This window comes from Mus caroli, chromosome 4 (genome assembly GCF_900094665.2).
Source record: "Mus caroli chromosome 4, CAROLI_EIJ_v1.1, whole genome shotgun sequence".
In the NCBI taxonomy this organism is placed as follows: domain Eukaryota; kingdom Metazoa; phylum Chordata; class Mammalia; order Rodentia; family Muridae; genus Mus; species Mus caroli.
In genome coordinates, this window is record NC_034573.1 from 144753942 (window position 1) to 144773431 (window position 19490).

The window sequence follows — 19490 nt, forward strand, 5'->3', positions numbered from 1 at the left end:
CAAGGTTGAGTTGTGGGACTCAGAGACAAAGGCTGAACCTGTGGGGCAGGGGGTAGCACAAGGCATGGAACAAACAGTTCACCCAAAACCCAGGCACTGTACAATCCTGAGCCTCCCTCCTCCGAGACTTAGATTCTCTCCTCCAAGGCTGCCCCATGAAGCCCAGTTAAACCTTCCCCTTGCCCTCCCCGCTGCCTGAGCAGGTCTGGCCACTAGAGGGCATAGCTGAGCAGCCAGGCAGCTTTGGGATGTTGACACTCTCCCTGGAAACTGGCCTTGCCTGTTCTGTGTCTACTGTGCTGGGCCTCTGTCTCTAAAGGCCCAGAGCCCCTGGGGCTGACCAGCAGCTTCACCCACCACCCCCAATCCGGGACCTAATAAGGAATTTGAGTCATCAGAGCCTTTCCATGTCCAGGCCTGGCTGGTTCAGCTTGTGAGTGTGAGCAGGGTAGGCATATGTATATGTGTCTGTCACGAAGGGCTTGTTGGGGCCAAGAGTAGTTCCTGGGGTCAGAGGGCAGGGTTAGAAGACAGACTTGTTCTAGAGTCTTTCTCTGAGCTGATTATGGGTTGTTTGTGCTTCCCACCATGGACTGGTCTGGTAGTGCTCCCCACCATGGGTTGTCTGATTGTGCTCCCCACCATGGGTAGTCTGGTAGTGCTCCCCACCATGGATTGGTCTGGTAGTGCTCCCCACCATGGGTTGTCTGGCTGTGCTCCCCACCATGGNAGATGGTTTGTTTACTACTTAGAACACAGGTGTCAGTGCCATCTTATAATGGCGAATGTGAGGACGGCTCCTTACATTCTAGCAGAGCCCACGCCCAGCTATGGAGCCTGCCTGCTGAGAGAGTGCCACTAATATCTCTTCAGTGGCCAGGTCTCAGGTTCCACACACCAGGGTCTGCACAGATTCTGAGGACTCTGGAGTCAAGCTCAAGCTGAACATGACAATTCGGACACTAACTTCAATTCCCTTCCTGCAGGTACCCAGGAAGACCAAACATGGGTCAGTGGGGACTGAGACCGTGATGTCAGCTCAGGAGCTCGTGGCCTGCCTCTGCCAGGAGGGGGACAAGCACCTGGCCCTGGAGGAGCTGCCCTTAGCCACAGCCTTCTATCTGGCCGCCTTCAGCTGCCATGCGCCTTCAGCTGTGCGGCATGTACAGGCTCTTCTGGCTGAGTCGCCAGGGGCACCTGTGGTGGCCACCCTGGAGTCCTGGTGTTGTGGGGACAGTCAGATCCCTGCTATCCACTGGGATGGCATGACGGTGGTCTCCCTGACTGGGCCACTGGCCTCTGCCTTCCTCGGTGCCATTTGCCCGGATCACCCTGCCACTGTCCTGTACCTTTTGGCTGGCCTGCTGGCCCAAGGGCGTCACGTGGAAGTGGTGCAGCGCTGTAACACTCTGCTGGATGCACACTCCAAGCAGGCCCTGGAGCTTCAGCTGACACGTGCCCTGGCCTGGGTTCTGTCTGTGGACCAGACCAGAGAGGGCATAGCGGCCTATCTTCAGAACTTTGCCTCCAGCGCAGCCCGGACAGTGGCCTTCATTCGTAGCCACCAGCAGCCCTACCTTCCCAAGTTGCTTGGCTGCCTCCAGAACTACCTCTCAGGACACCCGAAAACCAGCGCCAGCCAGCAAGAGACCAACTGCCGGGGACTACTAGAGGCCCTGGACCCCAGAGGCAGCTGGATGGGTGCCATGTCACCGGAAGCTCTGCTTCGCAGAGGCCGGTTTGAGGATTGCAGGGCGGCATGCAGCCGAGACCTTCAGCCTGACTCAACGGGGAGTAGACCCCAAGGTAGGAGAGTGACTTACAAGTCACATTCTCCAAGAGCCATGGCGACAGCCGCTCCAGTCACAGCTAAAACCTGCCTATGGTGGGACCAGAGCTAGGTCTGGGACTAGGGTTGGGGCGGGGTTGGGGGCGGAGCTGGGCGGAGCTGGGGCGGAGCTGGGGACACCACAGTGAAAAGACATGGAGCCCAAAAAAAGGAGCAAACAAAGTCTTGCCTTACTAAATGCAAGGCGCAAATCTGGCTGTCAGTCAGGGAAGGCTTCCCAGCATAGGTGGCTTTTCATAGTCCACGCATAAGAAACCATATACCAATGCCCTTGGGAAGAAAGCTTGAAATGTCCTTGCCACCAAATAGTCACGGTGGTTGAAGGGAAAGAGGTGGCAGCAGGCCAGGGCCTGGAAGTGTCTGGATCTTACTCTTAAAACCACAAGAGCGTTTTCAAACTGATGTGAGCCTGCTTCTTCCGCTGTTATGTATGGACTGTGATTCGGGAGCCAGAAGGGGGCTAGACCTGCTGGGACCTAGAAGGCTGGGGGGAGACTGAGGGAGTAGGAAAGCAGAGACTGGAGGAACAGGACAGGAGCTGGAAAGGTTGGGAGGCTAAGAAACAAAGAGGAGGCTGGGAAGCTGGAGGGATGGTCCAGACCAGAGCCATCTATCAAGGGTCCTTGTACTCTCACCAGGAGACCATGGCCTTTACCTGGGAGGAAGTGTTGCAGTGTGAGAGCCCACTGAGTCATTTGTAGCAGGACTGTGGACATAGTTAACTAACGGAGGACGGCGAGTGATTTAAAGAGTTAGCCTTGAAGACTTGACTGCAGAGGGGTTGGCTGGGGCAGTAACCCTGTGCTACCTGCTTTCTCTTACAATAGCAAAACACCTAAGATAACCAAATTATAAAGAGAAGGTTCCTTTCTGTTTGCCGGGTTTTGTGGATTTCAGTCTGTGGTCAGCTGTCCAGAGGGTCTCACAGGGCACCAAGGGGCCAGTACACAAAGCTCCTTTGTTGAGTTGTGGTAAGAGAGACAAAGTATCTGTTGAGTGGCAGGGTTCCCAGGGACCTGGACACCAGCAAGGTAAAAGGAGGAATCAGCTGGAGAGAACTGGAAAGCCCCAGGTCTTGACTCTGATGCATCAGGTAGGCAAAAGTGCATTACATCATCATATAGGACAGCCAGGCAGGCCAAAGTGCATTACATCATCATATAGGACAGCCAGGCAGGCAAAACTGCATTACACCATATAGGACAGCCGGGCAGGCAAAAGTGCATTACATCATCATATAGGACAGCCAGGCAGGCAAAAGTGTATTACACCATATAGGACTGCCAGGTAGGCAAAAGTGCATTACATCATCATACAGGACAGCCGGGCAGGCCAAAGTGCATTACATCATACAGGACAGCCAGGCAGGCAAAAGTGTATTACATCATATAGGACAGCTGGACAGGGTGGTGCCCACCTTTAGGCCCAAGGCTTGGGAGGCAGAGGCAGGCATATCTCAGAGTTTGAGGCTATCCTGGTCTACAGAATGAGTGTCAGGACATACAGAGCTGCATATAGAAACCCTATCTCCCTCAAAATTAATAATAATAAATATTTTTAAAAGATACAAAGTTGGGGCTAAGTATTTTTTTTAATATACAAAAGTAGGGGCAGGAGAGATGGCTCAGCAGTTAAGAGGTCCTGAGTTCAATTTCCAGCAACCACATGGTTGCTCACAACCATCTGTAACTGGATCTGATGCATTTCTGGCATGTCTGAAAACAGTTATAGTGTACTCATATAAATAAAATAAATAAATTTATTTATTTATTTTTAAAAGACACAAGACAGGGTTGCTCTGCATAGCCCTGGCGTCCTGGAACTCACTTTGTAGACCAGGCTTGCATCAAACTCAGAAATCTGCCTGCCTCTGCCTCCCAATAAAATTAAAATTTTAAAGTTTTTCCCACATACCTGTACAAAGATGAAAGGACAATTCTCAGAGAGGAGAATGTTTTTAAAACATACAATGGCAGAAAATACAACCATATGCAAAGTATTTGTGGAATTCCCACATATCAGCAAGGCAAATGAATAAAGGAAGTGGGGGGAAAACTTTTCCCCAAAGAGAAAACACAGATAGCGAGCAAAAACTGTGGGAAATCGTCATCACCATGGTAACGCAATGGAGGCAAATTAACACAATGGAAAAGTATTTCCTTTGGACACAGCCGATTGGAAAGAAAATTAGTGAACCCCAGAAAAAAATGAAAATTAAAACGGTGAAATAGCACTTTAGAAGACCCAGGCTGTCAAAACTGCTAAGACTAACAGCAGATCTGGTCCTGGGAAAGATCAGCTAATCTGACAGGGCACCTGCCCCTCAGGCAACAACCTCCTAATTTGGACAAAATACCAAAAGCCAGTGCCTGAAAGTGTTGGATGGTCACTGCCTGAATGCATAAAACTGGGGCTATATGAGGTGAGACTGCAGGTTGGTGATTTTTCTTCTGTACAGTCATGTGTACAATTAAAGTCATGGTTTTCCTGACTTGAGAAGATGTCAGAGTGTTCGGGGCTGAATAAAATGGGAAGCTGGGAAGCAAAGTCCTGAACGGTTACAGAAGGGATGAACTCCAAAATCTAAACATAAACCTATGGCTGACTGCTGGACTGAACACAGGCAGGAGAAACAAGATGGTCTGTGTAAAGCATCAGGTGGCAGCTTCAGGAACTAAAAAGAGAATTTGCTTCTGAAGACAGAATTTGAAGTTTGAGTCTAGACAACGCTCACTTTGTAGACCAGGCTGGCCTCAAACTCAGAAATCCGCCTGCCTCTGCCTCCCAAGTGCTGGGATTAAAGGCGTGTGACACCAGTTACTAAAATAAAGTTCAGCCCTCACCTGAAGCACAGAACTAAATCCAGAGTCTTTATGAAGCATCGCTCAAATGTCTGGTGTACAATTTAAAAAGTACCAGCTGGGATATATAACTCAGTGGTTAAGTGTTTGCCTAATGTGTACACAGAGCAGGGTTTGATATCCAGCACCACCACCACCCCAAAATGGAAATTAGCTGAGAAGTAAAATAATAATGAAAAAAGTCAGTTGTAGAGAAAAGTTGTAGAGACTGGAGAAGAGCCAGCAAAATTTAAAATAAAATAGAGATTCTGTGATATGCAAAACCGAAGAAAAATGGCTACAGCCTTACTGGCTTGCAGGGCCATTAAGAAATGTATTGTGTGGCTGTATTCTTGAACAGAGACATGGGTGTGATGTTAGCAGTTGCTGGGGGCCTCTGCTGCTTCCGCGGCTGACCTTTGGTTCACAATGTTTTGTGTTCACCCTTGGCTTCTGCCACCAGGACTGGGCAGGGAACACTGGTGGTGGTGGGTTTCTCAACCAGTCTGTGCAAACCGGTTGCTTGTTGTTTCGCTGGCCTCCGGGATGTGGCAGTGTCCTCCCCACACCCATCCTCAGACCCTGGGGAGTGTCCATAACTGTAACTCTCCACTTAACAATGTGGAGGGGGCAGACACCTAGTCCACCCACTCTTCGGGCTTCCGGTAAGGACTTCAGATAACTGAAGTGCTTCCTTTCTGGACCCTCTAACTGTCTCTGTTTCCTACAGACAAGTGCTGAGTTCCAAGAAGGCAAAACAGCAAAAACGTCCAGGACTGGTGACCCTAAAAAATCAGAGTCGGAACCCCAGCTTCACAGAATGGGCTGGGTGGGGCTACATCCCTGAAAAGGAAACTAAAGCCCATCACTAAAAGTCAGGGCAGAAAGGAATATAAATAAACTTCCATTTGAGCCGAGAGGTGATGCCTACAAGAGTCACTCTGAGGGAGCAATGCTGAGTGGCACCGGGAGCTGCTGGCTGTGGTGCTGGCACAAGTCCTGTAGCATCACTCTCTGGGTGCCCATGGGCTCAGAGTCATCCTTGTGGTTCTCTGGAGCCCTGGATTCTAGCAGACTTTGGAGAGATGCCCTGAGCTGACATAGAGAGCTGTAGGAAGTCAGGCTCACACCTGTTTCTGTCCCTAGGCGAGCACCTGGCGGCCCTGCTGATCACCCGCGCGGCCGCCACCTTCTTCCAGGATGGACCAGCTGGGGACATGCTGCGGGACCTACAGGAGGCCTTCCGCGAGAGCCCCGCCGGCGCACGGAAGCAGTTCCAGGCCCTGCTGTCCGCGGAGGACCGCGAACGCCTGCAGACACAGGCGCAGGAGGCCGCGGGCCTGGGCTTTGCCCGCTTCCTGGAGGCTGTGCGAAGCCGCGAGCTGCGCCGGGATGCAGACCGCGAGCTCTTGGTTCCCGTGACGCGCGCGCTCCGCGTCCTGCTTCGCGTGGCACCTGCCCGACAGCGACCAGCGCTGGGCATCCGACTGGCCGAGTGCCTGCTGCTGGCCGGGGACGTGGCGGGGGCTCGCGCGCAGTGTGAGCGCCTCCTCCGTCCCAGGCGTCCGGGGGAGCGCGCGGGGGACCGCACCGGAGAGCACGCGCCGCTGCTAGCGCTGCGCGGCTTCTGCGCGCTGCACGCGGGGGATGCGCGGCGCGCGCGCGAGGACTTCCAGGCAGTGGTGGAGCGCGCGGCGCCGCACGCGGGAGGCTGCGTGCGCGCGCTGTGCGGCCGAGGGCTGCTACGCGTGCTGGCGGGTAGCGCCTTCCTGGGCGCGCTGGACTATGTCACCGCCTGCCGGCTGCGACCGGAGGAGGCGCTGCTGATCGCCAAGGCCTACGTGCCCTGGAACCAGCGTGGGCTGCTGCTGACCGTGCTGCGGGAGGAGGGCCGCAAGATGCTGCGGCGCTCGCCGAGCTACGCGGGGAAGGCTGCGCAGGCGCAGGAGGGGTGAGAACCTGCGCCGCGCCGGAGGTGGAGAAGCTAGCAAGGAGAGTCTGATATTTGCGCTGGGATCCGCTAGATGGCTTCCCTATGCCAAGTTCGGGATCTGGATCCAGGGCTGAGATCTCAGGATCCTGGGTCTCAGAAAGTGGTGCCCTGCGGGCGTTCTCCCCTTAAAGTTAGGAACAAGCTGGAGGTGTTGGCTCACACCTGCAATCCCAGCACTTGGAAGATTGGTGCAGGAGGACAGCCTGAGCTCCACAGTGAATTCCAGGCCTGCCTGGGCTACATACAGAGTGAGACTTTGTCTCAAAAGCACAAAATGCAAACAAACCAGAAAGTCAAAATCGAAAGGGGCAGGAGGCAGGAGAAATGGCTTAACAGTTAAGCGTGAGTGCTGATAGCCTAGTTTCCAGCAGCCTGCCTTACGTAGCTCACCTCAGCCTATAACTCCAGCTTCAGAGGAATTCCATGCCTCTGGCCTTCAAGGGCACTTGCCCTCATATACGTACATACTCACACATGCTCTCACACACAATGTTCAAAATAATTTTCTTGTTTTATTTTTTTTTAATTTTTTTTTATTTGCTGGATTGTATTTGTATCACATGTGTGCAGTGCCAGCAAAAGCCAGAAGAGGGTGTCAGCTCTTGGGAATTACAATTGTGGTCACCAAGTGGATGCTGGGAATCGAACCCCAGTCTTCTGGGAAAGTCCTTTTAACCACTGAGGCACCTCTCTGCCCTCTCCCCACCACTAGCACACACACTTTTTCCTTTTTAAATGGAAAAAACAAAATCCTTGAACATTAGTTCCCTGCCGTGTATAGTTCTGGTTGTTTCTTTTTGTGCATGTCTCAAAATACAGAGTTTTTGCTGAAGCTGTAGCTAGTCCCACCTGCAGTAGATAATGAGTTTTAAGTTTCTCTTTGTTGCTAAATGATTTTGTGACACCTTGTCTCTAGAACGCTTTGTCTTAAAGAGGGGACAGGTGTAGCTCTGGCTCAGTGGGCAGCTCCAAGGAAGGGTCTTTGATTTCAATTGCTGCCTCCCCTCCCCTTCCAGACACACGTGACACACTGCTGCCTGGTGTGTGCACCTCCAGCTGCCTATCCCTCCCCCACCACTGTCAGTCCACACCCCACACCTCCCCATGAGCTTCCTCTGCCCTGGTGTGAATTGCTGTTATGTTTCTTTGTGATGAACCCAGCAAAGCTAAACCATCGATTCTTGTGTTTACAAAAAAGGAAACTGAAGTGGAGTCTGCTGGGGTCCTCAGGCAGATTTGGTGCCTACTTCTGTGTAGTGTCTGCCCCATGGGATGGTAGGAGGAGCAGGGAGAGAGAGTGAAGGAGCAGGTTAGGAATCTGGACAGAGGTGATGTGATGGTCCCTCTGCAGCTCATTGGGAAAGGAGCTACCCAGACTATAGGCATGGATGGGAACAAGGTTCACCTGAGCCCTGACCTCAATGGAGGGGATGTAGAAAAAGGCCTGTCCCACACTGAGCCCCCCTCTTCATAGGGATGCCTATGGTGTTTACCAGCTGGCCATGCTGTTAATTGGGATGGATGCAGAGGACGAGACTTCCTGCCTCTTGGCGGCTGATGCCCTGTACCGCTTGGGCCGTCTGGATGATGCTCACAAATCCTTGCTGGTGGCTCTTTCCCAGAGGCCCCAGGCAGCCCCTGTGCTGGTGCGGCTGGCCCTACTTCAGCTGCGGAGGGGCTTCTGCTATGATGCCAACCAGGTGAGTCGACCTAGGTGGGCTGGTGCAGGGAGGAATGAACACAGCATTGCAGGGGACACTATGTATCCTGTGGCCCCAGATACATGTGGCCTTGTGGAAAAGGTAGGACCCACTTCACACCTGTATCCAGCCCTTGCCTCTCTGACCCTCAGCTTCCTCATCTGTGCCTGCTTTTGTAAATTGTCTAGGGAATTGGCTGAGGTCCCTGGGACCTGGGAGGTTCCTGCTTACACTAGTTGCTTCTGATTTGCTTTGGCTGTGGTATAATGGAAAGTGGCCAAGAACTAATGCTTCATAGACTGAGTTCTTACTCAATCCTCCCAGATAAGCTGGACTTGAACATAACTTAGCCTGGGATAGAAGTATGGGTTTCACAAGACCCCTGACTCTGCTTGCCAGCCTCTGAGAACCCTCCCCTGGAATGGGGAGTTTAGAACCTGACTTAGGTGTAGTAGGGCTTTCTGTTTTCACTGAAGTCCTGTTTCTGGGGGATTTCAGGCCTCAAAGTCTGGGCTGAAGGACCAGCCAGCCTCTTTGTTCTTCTCTGCCCTAGCTGGAATCTTGATCCCCTGGGCAGACAAGTAGGTAGAAAGATCACCCTAGAACCAACCAATCTCTTTCTAGCAGGGAAGGGAGTCTGTACCAGGCCCATGAGAAACAATGTTTCATCTCCCAGACAGAAGTCATGGAGGGAGGAGATTGTGTCTGCCTGAGGACACCTAGCTAGAGCCTGTAAGACCCTTGGCTCTTGGACTACACCTTCTGAGTTCCCGTCACATGCTGTTCTGAAGGTCCCTTGCACAGGCTTGTTGTTCGAGCCTTCCTTGGATCAGCATGTTGGAGTGGGGTCTCCACCCAGGCGACTCAGGGAAAGGAGAGTCCCACCCCACCTGGTCACTTTGCAGATTGGGCTTTTGCTCTGCCCAGCGCTTCCTTGCTCCCTTCATCCCTGTCCTTGTTGGAGGAGGCACAGTAGATGGAGACAAACACACCTTCAAAGGCTTAAGTGGCTGGGGCTGCAATTCATGGAAAACTTTCCAGGGCTCAGAATAAACTCCAGGCTTGTAGAAACAGAGCCAGGCATGGATAGGAAGAAAAGGGGGCGGGCCTGTGGAGAGGACTGCAATGACTCTGATCTCACATCCACAGCTAGTAAAGAAGGTAGCCCAGTCTGGAGACACTGCCTGCCTCCAGCACATGCTGGACATCTTCCATCATGAGGACCTGCAGCTGCTGCAAGACCACTGCCATACACGGGCATTAAGCATTCTGCGGGCTCGGCCAGGTGGGTCAGACAGCGAGGCCCACACCAGGGAAGCCATCGCCTATCTCTCTTTGGCCATCTTTGCTGCAGGTAGGAACCCCCATCAGCCTCAGAGGTCCAATCCTGTGCCAGGTGCATGGGGCACGTGGGATTTGTGAACAAGCTTGCTTCTCAATATCCTGCACCCTGGAGCCTCCAGGGTGTGGACAAGATGGGACCATTCACCAAGAGTACCTAGTATTGGAACTCCTGGCTGTCCATAAACATACCAAGGCTTCAGAAGGGCCTGGGCTAACTGAGACACTGCCCTGCTCCTGGACTGCCCTCCACTGCATGCTCCATGCTGAGGTGTAGGCCAGACCTTGGCTCCCCTGAACCTTTCACAGTAGTGACAGGTTCTGTATGGTCACACCTGCCCTCCATACATTGCCAAGCCATCCCATCTGGGTTGCAGCAGGCCTGCCCTGGGTGTGCTGGAGTGACTCAGTGTGTGAGTGCCATGGTGCACATACAAGTCCCTGGACAGTGACATGGCCAGGGCTGGGGGTAGTGTGATCATGCCGATTGAGGTGACTTGTACTGGCATCTCTCCACTGCTCCTCCTCAGAGTAAGTGGAAGAGAGCCCATGGGAGGGAAGTGGTTAGTGAACTGATTCCTGAGTTCACTGTGTGGTTCCCTGGGGGAACACCAGACAGATATACAGAAGGACTCTGGAGGAAGCATTCTGTTTGGTAGTCAAGCTGTGCCTGACCACATTTTCTTCCTTCAGAGTTCCTTCCCAGAGTTCACTAGGAACTGCAGCCCACCTTGAGCCTCATACTGTACCTACTCTGTGCTTCTACCCTGGCCTAACATGTCCTACTCAACCCCTGCCTACTCCCCCCAAAACAGAGCCATAGACTTTTCTTGAACACCCCAACCATCTGCCAGTACTCCCAGGCTTCAGCTGTCCTGGTTGGGTTTCTCTTGCCCTGTGGCCATTAACCCTGGCTACCTGGCTCTGTCTCTGTACCCAGTGGGGTGGTTGCTCCCCAGGGTGGACCTTACATCCCCATGCCCACCAAGGTTGAGCACTAGATGGGACCCAGGACAAGAGAGCCAGCCAAAGCTGTGCCTGACCACATTTTCTTCCTTCAGGGAGTGGAGCCAGTGAGTCCCTCCTTGTCCGAGCCCGCTGTTACGGGCTCCTGGGTCAGAAGAAGACAGCCATGTTTGATTTCAACGCCATACTTCGGGAGGAACCAGGAAATGTGAAAGCTCTGTGTGGACGAGCTCTCGTGCATCTGGCCCTGGACCAGCTGCAGGTGCCAGCCCATCCTCCCCACCTGGGGCTGGGCAAGCAGGAGTGAGGGAGACCATGGTGCTGCCTTCCTCCTCTCCTGAAGGAGGGTGAGCAAGATCAGGCCTTCCAGCCCTCAGGGTGTACATTGGGACTCCATGTTCTCCCACCCTCCACCCCGCTACAAGCACTTGCAGGGATCAAAAGCCACATTCCCACAGATCCACCTTTGAGTAATCCTGCCTTTCATGCTCCAATACCTCAGTGTGTGTGGATAGGTGTGCAAGCCCTGGGGGCAGCTAGTGGATCTTAAATATTTCCACAGTGAATGTGGGCGGTGGGTAGGCCATGGATAGTCGGAGCAGAGAAGGTAGAAAGCTGGATGGGACCGACTTTCTGAGTCTCCTGGGGAGGGAATGATCCATCCCACTCCGACACTCATGGGCTCTCCTTCCTTGCAGGAAGCTATGGATGACATGGTCTCTGCCCTGAAGCTTGACCCGGGCACTGTTACCCCAGAGATTCTCTCCCTGAAGACAGAAGTTCAGTTGCCCCTCACCCAGGGCCTGTACACTCGCTGCCGGGTCCTCCTGAACCAGTGTCTGAACACTGGGGTGCCCCTCAGGGAAGAGGACACCCAAGGCCTCCTTGCCATGGGGAAGGCACTGATTAGAATAAATGCTACACAGCCCAATTGGCACCTGCTTCTCACAGACATCCTTACAGGACTGGGTATGTGTAAGGGCAGGGGACATGGGTCTCTGGGCCACATTCCCAACCCTTAGTGTTTCTCCCTGTGAAGTGGAGAAGGGACTCTGAACTATGGCTTCTAACACTCCAAATCCTCCAACCCCTGTGGGGCCTGTGGAATGGCAACTCTGGATTTCTCTGTTTGTTTGTTTGTTTCGTTGGTTGATATATTTTTTTGAGACGGGGTTTCTCTGTGTGTTGTGTCCGGCTTTGGCTGTCCTGAAACTTGCTCTGTAGACCAGTCTGGCCTCAAACTTAGAAAATCACCTGTCCCTGCCTCCTGAATGCTGGGGTTAAAGGTGTGTCCTACCACTGCCTGGGTTTACCCTCTGGTTTTTCAAGTCACATCCCTCTGCTGGCAGAGGGAAGACCCCAAGAAGGATTTGTACATCCACTTGTGCCATGTGGGTCTCTGTCGCCCTTGTTTGAAGGGACGCTCTCTGAAACCTACCTTTGCCCTCCAAAGACTTCAGGGGGGTGGGCTACCTCTCAGCTCTACTATTACCTGAGCTAAGTCTGCACCCATCAACTGGACTCCACCCAAGACAGAGTAGGGGACATCAGAGTAGCTCCCTGGGGCTAGATGCCTGCCTTCCTGGGCATGCCTCCATCCCAGCCACACCTACACTCATTGAACATCTTTCCCTGGTCCCCACAGGCAAGTATCAGGAGGCCGGCACCCACTTGCAAGAAGCACTACACCTCACCCCATCATCAGAGGCTGCCCAGGCCCGGCGAGGCTTGCTCCAGCTTAAAAAAGGAGATGTGTCAGCTGCTGCCCATGGCTTGCAGTGCCTGGCAGAGAGAGATACTCAGGACCTTGGCTTCCTGTTACGCCTCCTTGACTCCCCAGAGCGGCAGAGTCTTGCGCAGGTATGTATTAGTCCACAAGCCCTATGCTGACCTTGCCCCAGCACCAGGAGCCCCAGATCCACACTCACCCCAGGCAGCCCTTCCCTTCTTGATGCTAGCTGGCTTCCACACTCACCCCAGGCAGCCCTTCCCTTCTTGATGCTAGCCGGCTTTCTTGGGTTTGGGATGAGATAGAGTAAGAAGCCCTGGACCTGGCCAAGGAAGATCTCTGGAAATACTATCCCTGTTTCTTTGCTGTGCATGCAAGCCACAGGTAACTGGGGCTGAGGAACCTCGTCCTGGTACAAGGCCCACCCCAGGACCCAGATCAGGGCATATAGGTCCTGTTGTGTTTTATAAAAAGAAAGAAAAAACCTGGATATGCTTATAGAGGCACGGTACTGGTGGGAGGTGGAAGGGGGTACCTCTGGGGGCCCATGTGGAGACATCCCTTCCTCCTGAGGTACCAGCCATATGATGGTATGAAATATATTATGAAATAGAGTTTATTTAGGGGATGGGGAGGGAAATTGAGGGAGGAGAGAGAGAGAGAGAGAGAGAGAGAGAGAGGAGAGAGGCCATGAAGATGTGGAGGGGGGAGGGGAATGGGGACAGAAGAGACAGAAGGGAAGAGAGTAAGAGAGTGAGGAGGGGGCAAACAGCTCTCTTTATACTGAGTCGGGCACACCTGTATGTTGCCAGGTGTCTTAGTTAGGGTTTTACTGCTGTGAACAAACACCCTGACCAAGGCAACTCTTTTTTTTTTTTTTAAATGTGAGTGAGTACACTGTTGCTGTCTTCAGATATGCCAGAAGAGGTCTTCTGATCCTATTACAGATGGTTGTGAGCCACCATGTGGTTGCTGGGAATTGAACTCAGGACCTCTGAAAGGCAACCTCGTAAAAGACATTTAATTGGGGCTGACTTACAGATTCAGAGGTTCAGTCCATTATCATCAAGGCGGGAACATGGCAGCATCCAGGCAGGCATGGTACAGGAGAAGCTGAGAGTTCTACATCTTCATCTGAAGGCTGCTAGCAGAATACTGGCTTCTAGGCAGCTAGGATGAGGGTCTTCAAGTCCACCACCACAGTGACACACCTACTCCAACAGGGCCACACCTTCTAATAGTGCCCTGGGCGGAGCATATACAAACCATCATACCAGGTAACTGTGGGGTGGAGCCTAGAAGGAATGCTAACAGGTCCAGGCTTTAGGCCTTGGGGTCAGAGGGAACCAAGTCAAGAGTTGACATGGGGCAAGACAAGTGTTACTCCAAATGCCTTCCTGTCAGTTGTTCGGAGTTCTGCCAGTCACGTGACATGGAAAAGGGCCTATCAGAGAGTGGCTGAAACAGGAGAGTCGGCTGAACCGTGTTGAATGCTTCCTAAAGCAAAGGACCTGCTGCCTGGGAAAGGCAAACAGGACTGTGGTACTGGCTGGAGTTGAACCGAGGGGAACGTCTAGGCTGTAGGCTATGAACTCTATAGAATAGTGTTCTGTAATATAGAGTTCTAAGGATTAAAGCCTCTAAGAAGGGAGGGCCAGGGACATGGCTTGTGAACTAAGAGAAAGGGGTAAGATAAAGTGTCTGAACATCCAGGGAAGGTGGGCAAGAGTCCACAAGCTTACGCAGGTTCAGGACCTAGGGAGTCCTGAGTGGGGCTAGGGTTGTCTTTGAGGTCCTGGTGCCAGATAGGAGTCCCAGAACTGGAGTGGGGTGGGGAAGTGAGATCCTGAAACTTCAAAAGGGTCGGGAGGGGAATCCTGATCCCAAAGCTCTAGGACTGGAGAACCCTGAGTTCCTGAGGTCCGGGAGGGGGCAGTCCTGGAGCTAAAGCAGGGAAAGGGAACTTGAGGTGGAGCGCTTGGGAGCTTCCCGAACTCCAAGAAGAGAATCAGGAAAACACTGGCGAAATCCAAAGGCCTAAGGGGGCGGGGGGGCGGGCGGGTCTTAGACACCAGGGGCTGGGTTTGGCAAGGCAGCTTTCGGTTGCCCAGCAACAGGGGCCAACCCGGAAGTGACCTTTCTGGCTTCCTGCCACGAGGCAGTCTCACTACCCCGCCTCTCCGCCCCCAGCGTGGTCCTTATGTACTGCGCCTGCGTTTGCAGAGCTGTTGTCCCTCCCCGAGCTGGGCGGAGCGGAGCTCAGAGCTTGAGAGGCTGGGTCTGTGTTTAAGCATTTTTTTTTTAAGCTTTTGAATCCCTTCTATCTGTACCCAGCAGCCACGTGGACCATGCAGCAAGGAGGGCAAGAGGCTCTTGCGAGGTCACACAGCAGGGAACAAGAAAAGCGGGTGCTCTTGTGCGAGCCTCAGAGCCTTGAGTCCTCCATGGGAGCCTTCAGTCTAGTGTTGGGAGACTGTGGTGTTTTCTCCCTTTAGGAGTGACTCTGCCCGGGATGCTCGGAGCTTTACCTGCCTCTGAAGGCTTTAAGAGTTTATGGTGGTGTATGCTGTGAGACTGGATGCAGTTAAAAGGGGGAGGGAGGGACCCAGAGGCCCGTCTCAGGTTCTGTGGAACCGTTGTAGGTTATTGAGCAGAGGAGGAATTCTGTGAGTCTAACGAATTTATGCTGAGATGAAGTTGCCTGCCTTCATAGTGGCCTAGAGAAACAGGATCAGGGAGGAGGAGATGAAAATGTTTAGCAACTTCGGGTGCAAACCTGTCTGCTCCGGAAACAACGTTGCCTTCAGGGACTATGGGGAGGTGGACATACTGGGCCAGCCCCAGCCCTCAGTCACAGGAGGAAGCCAGTCCCTTACCCCTATCCATGACCAGGCCTCCAGAGTGTGGGTGTCTTCTGCACAGGGAGGGGACCAGACACCAGCAGAGGCTGACTATGTCCAGAGACTTAACTCTGAGCTCTTTCCCTGTGTCCCCTTCACAGACAGCTGCCAAGGAAGCAAGCAACATCTTGGATTTAGGGAATCCAGGGCAGGCACTGAGCTACTGTTCTTTGGCCATCCTGGCCGGAGGCAACAATCCTTACTATCTACGTGTCCGAGTGGCCTGCTTGACCCAGCTGCAGGAGTATGACAGGGCACTCAGGGACCTGGACCGGGTGCTGCAGCACCCTGCAGAGGACAGTGACCTGCCAAGACGGTCGGAAGATTTCTGCACCCAGGGTCGCCTGCTTCTGAGCCTGGGGGATAAGGATGGAGCCGCAGGGGCCTTTACCCAGGCTTTGGCCCTGGCACCAGCCCAGGCTCAAAACAGCCTGTTGGAGCAACCAGGCCAGGCCATGACAGCCAGTGTGTTCTTGATCCATGGCCAGCGCTGTCTAGAGGAGCAGCACTTTGAGGAGGCCTGGACAGCAGTCCAGAATGGACTCCTGGTGGACCCCAGCCACAGTGGGCTAAAGAAACTGAAGCTGAGAACTCGCAAGGTGGCCACCTCTGGCTGCAGACTACACTAACCTGCTTGACTCCTCTACCAGTACCACTTCTCATCTAGGATGCGCCTGGCTCCCCAGATCCAAGAGTGGTTCTCTCCGCTGGCCACCCTTGCCTGTCCTTTGCTGTGGGATTAGAGGAGAAACTTCCTGCGTATACAGAGCAGCTGGCCTGGGTGGCTCACAGCCCCACTGCAGTGGGCAGCCTCAGTACTCTGCTTATACCTGGGACATGGGCAAGGTCAGGGTTAGCACCTCACGGCCTAGCGGGAGAGTCGCTGGCCCAAGGAGCCCTTTCTGGGGAAGGAGGCTGCTTAAAGCAGGCCTAGATTGCTCCAGATTCCTGGCTGCCTGTGTGGAACTGACCTTGCCTGGTCATCCTCCAGGGACCCAGTGCCCATGCCAGCAAGCACAGCCCAGGCAGCCCCTTCCCTCATAAGGCCGAGAGACCTCAGGCTTCCACTCAGCCTACTGTCCAAAGTGTCAGCGTGTGTTTTGGTGCATCTGAGCTGAGATAGCTTTATGTGGGCAAACTTCCCATCCAGTCTCGATCTCTGCCAGGGGGGCTCCAGCCTGTCACCTTCACTACCACCATCACCAAAGCTGTCTGTCACAGGGGCCGGGCTGGAGCACTTCATGCACTCACAATGGACAGGACTGCTTGGCATGACATGGCAAACCTCTTCCTTAGCTTCTACAGTGAAGATGAGAGTGGGGTCTGAGACTTCCCTTTGCCCCAGGCTGCCTTCTCTGCCCCTTCCTCCTGCAGTCCTTTTAGCACCGTTGAAACCCACCGTCTGACCTACACAAACCAACCCCCCCAGCTCAGATACAGGATTCCTGAGCCTGCCCATCCCCAGGTAGTGATGAAGTGACTGGATAGGATTAGCAGTCCCTTCTTATGAAAGCCTTCTCACCTGCCCTGACATCCCTCCATGGTGCGGGAGCCCTCCTCCCCACTGCTGTAATACCTGAGACCTGGCAAGCTATGCCTCCGTGTATTCCACAGGAGGGCCCAGAAAGGCTCTTCTGTGAGGCACACCCTGGTTCCTGCCACCCTTCCCCACCATAATCTCTAGGATAGTCTGGTGCATGTCTCCACCGGGTTACCCTTTCACCCACCTCATGTCCATCTCTCCACCTGGGTGTCCCTTGGCACTGCAGACACCTGTGGACATCCAGCAGCACCAAGGTCAAGCAGTTGTCACCTGGGTGTGCCCTCCACATCCTGTGCCTTTGCTGGCTTTCAGCCTAAGGTACCCTGTCATGCCTATTCCTTCCAGGATGCCTCAGCCTTGACATTCTAAACATGAAGGAACTCAGATCTGGCAGAGCTCCTCCCAGCTACCAGGGGCATCATCCAGCACCTCGTGGTCTCCCGAGGTCTTAGCTCACTTGCTCTCTCTGCCACTGATCTGGCACCTTGCTGTGGTCTGAATAGGTTCCCAAAAATCCATGCATTGAGACCCCACTACTGATGGGATGTTGCCAGAATGTGGGTCTTGTGGGTGGGGAGGAGTTAGGTTGTGATGATGGAGCCCTAAAGATTGGGGTCTGTGGCTTTGAAGGTACTTCAGCCCACCCATGTATGAGAACGGAGTCGGGGAGTGCCACCTACAAACCAGGATGCAGGCCCGTCCCCACATACCTACCAGGGCTCCTCCTTGGAGTTCTACCTCCACAGCCATGAGAAATAAATCTCACTTGATAAGGTTCCCAGCCTGTAGGATTTTGTCTCAGTGAAGTGCACCGTCTCCTCACCACCACCTCTGTCCTGACCACAGACCTCTAATCCCTGAAGATGGAGATGAGTCTTAGCTGGTCAAGCCGCTCAGCCTACACACTGTCTCATGGAAGAATCCCAGGCTAGACCAGGTACCCCAGCAGCCTGGAGACTGTGGTGGAGGGTTCTAGAAGCTGTGCATTTCACCCTAGCTGAGGTATGAGGCATTTCACCCTAGCTACAGGACATGTCCAGGGCTGCTGGCCCCCACCATCTAGAGCTCACACTCTGCAAACCCATCTACCTCCTTGCAGCCCCCCAAAGCCTACCCACAACCATCCAGTTCCTCCTTCCATGCTTGGCTGGAGTGGAAACAACCCAAGCCGTGTGTCCCAAGGGCAGGTGTCCAGCCCTTGCGTAGTCCCAGTGTCTCTAGTTTATTGTCGACCATGGAGTGCAGCTTTCACAAAGCAAACTGTGGGTCACTTCCAGCAGTGTGTGATCAGATACAAGAGAGTCATCATCAGGGGATCTGTGTGCCCAGTTGGCTATGACCCTAGTCTCTGCTCCCACCTGCCATCCCAGAACTCCTGGAGGTGTCACAGTGTGTGACCCACAGCCTCGAGGGCCCAACTTGGTCTTTATTTGTACTCAGGGATTCCCAAAAACTGACCTGCTAAGGGCCTAAAGCCAGGTCTTTTAGCACTGACTGACCATAGCATTTTCAAGCGAGAAAGGCTAGTGTCCCCAAATGCACTTGAAGGAATGGGGGTCCTCACCTCAGCCCATTCAGATGTGCCCATTCCAAGTTTCAGAGTCCAGTTCTTGCTCAATGCCCTAGTTTTTCTTATAAGAACTCAGTAACGGGGCAGGGTAACACTTCAGTCAGTAAAGTGCTTCTTGTACAAGCACAGGACCTGAGCTCAATCCTAGGAACTGGAATAGAAAACAAGCAAAGAAAGAAAAAACTCACGAGGCCAGAATATCCCACACATAGAATCTCCATGCCGGGCAAGTCAGGGACAAGAGCGTCCTTGAGGCTAACTGACCAGACAGCCTTCCTACTTGTGTAGGCAGGAGGAGACATCTACAAAGGCAGCAGCAGAAGCCACGCCGTAGCATCAGTTTATACAGAGAGCTACTCACTCTTAGGGAGTTAGTGTGTCTCCTTTGTGCTAACTCATACACCACAGACTGCAAAGTTCTAAGGCAGCCACCAGACATCAGCTGCCCCTCTCTGCTCAGGAAACAGCTCCCCGACTCAAGCTGCCCAGCCCCTCTCCGGTGAAGCTTAACCACTTCTTATGCCTGACATTGAGTTTGCAAAATTTTCATGACAAATCCCTCTTTGCTGGTTAATCAGTATCAACTTGCCTGGATTTGGAATCACCTCGGACGGAGATACGTCTCTGAGTGTGTTGGCAAGAGTATTTCCAGAAAGGTTCAACTAAAGAGGGAGGAACCACCCTGGATGTGGGTGGCACCGTTCCGTGGGCTGGCATCCTGGACTGAATAAAAAGGAGAAAATGAGCTGGGTGCCAGCGTCTGTCATTCTGGCTGCAGATGTAAGGAGGTCAGCTGCCTCCCTACCGTGATGCACTGAACCTTCAGACCACTCAATTAAATTCTTCCTTAAATTGCTTTTGTTAAGCACTCGGCCATACCTAAAGAAAAGTAACTCCTAATCCTACGCCAAGCCCCAGGTGATAAACCTAAGGTCTGATCCCAGCTCTGAGCTGCAGCTGGAGACTGCTCTTCTTCAGGGCCATGGGCCACCCTCAGAAGCCATCAGAGCACAGACCCAATGTTTCTAACAGCACCGTTTGGAGATTGTTCTCATTGGA

General features: G+C 53.3%; 1 protein-coding gene across 1 annotated transcript; it reads left to right on the plus strand.

The window, feature by feature from the left end:
- Nucleotides 1-1031: 1031 nt before the first annotated feature.
- Ttc34 (tetratricopeptide repeat domain 34) lies at nt 1032-17635 on the plus strand. Its single transcript, XM_021161146.2, has 8 exons — nt 1032-1806; nt 5836-6640; nt 8157-8382; nt 9532-9736; nt 10785-10951; nt 11388-11658; nt 12335-12549; nt 15420-17635. The coding sequence occupies exons 1-8, from the start codon at nt 1032-1034 to the stop codon at nt 15945-15947; spliced, it is 3192 nt and encodes a 1063-aa protein (XP_021016805.2). The 3' UTR covers nt 15948-17635.
- The last annotated feature ends 1855 nt before the right edge of the window (nt 17636-19490 follow it).

Bases quoted from the DNA above. Each gene is read 5' to 3' on its own strand.
- Ttc34 (XM_021161146.2), top strand. From the start codon at position 1,032: ATGTCAGCTCAGGAGCTCGTGGCCTGCCTCTGCCAGGAGGGGGACAAG. The intron at 10,952-11,387 runs GTGCCAGCCCAT...CCTTCCTTGCAG, and splicing joins TGGCCCTGGACCAGCTGCAG to GAAGCTATGGATGACATGGT. The intron at 12,550-15,419 runs GTATGTATTAGT...TCCCCTTCACAG, and splicing joins AGCGGCAGAGTCTTGCGCAG to ACAGCTGCCAAGGAAGCAAG.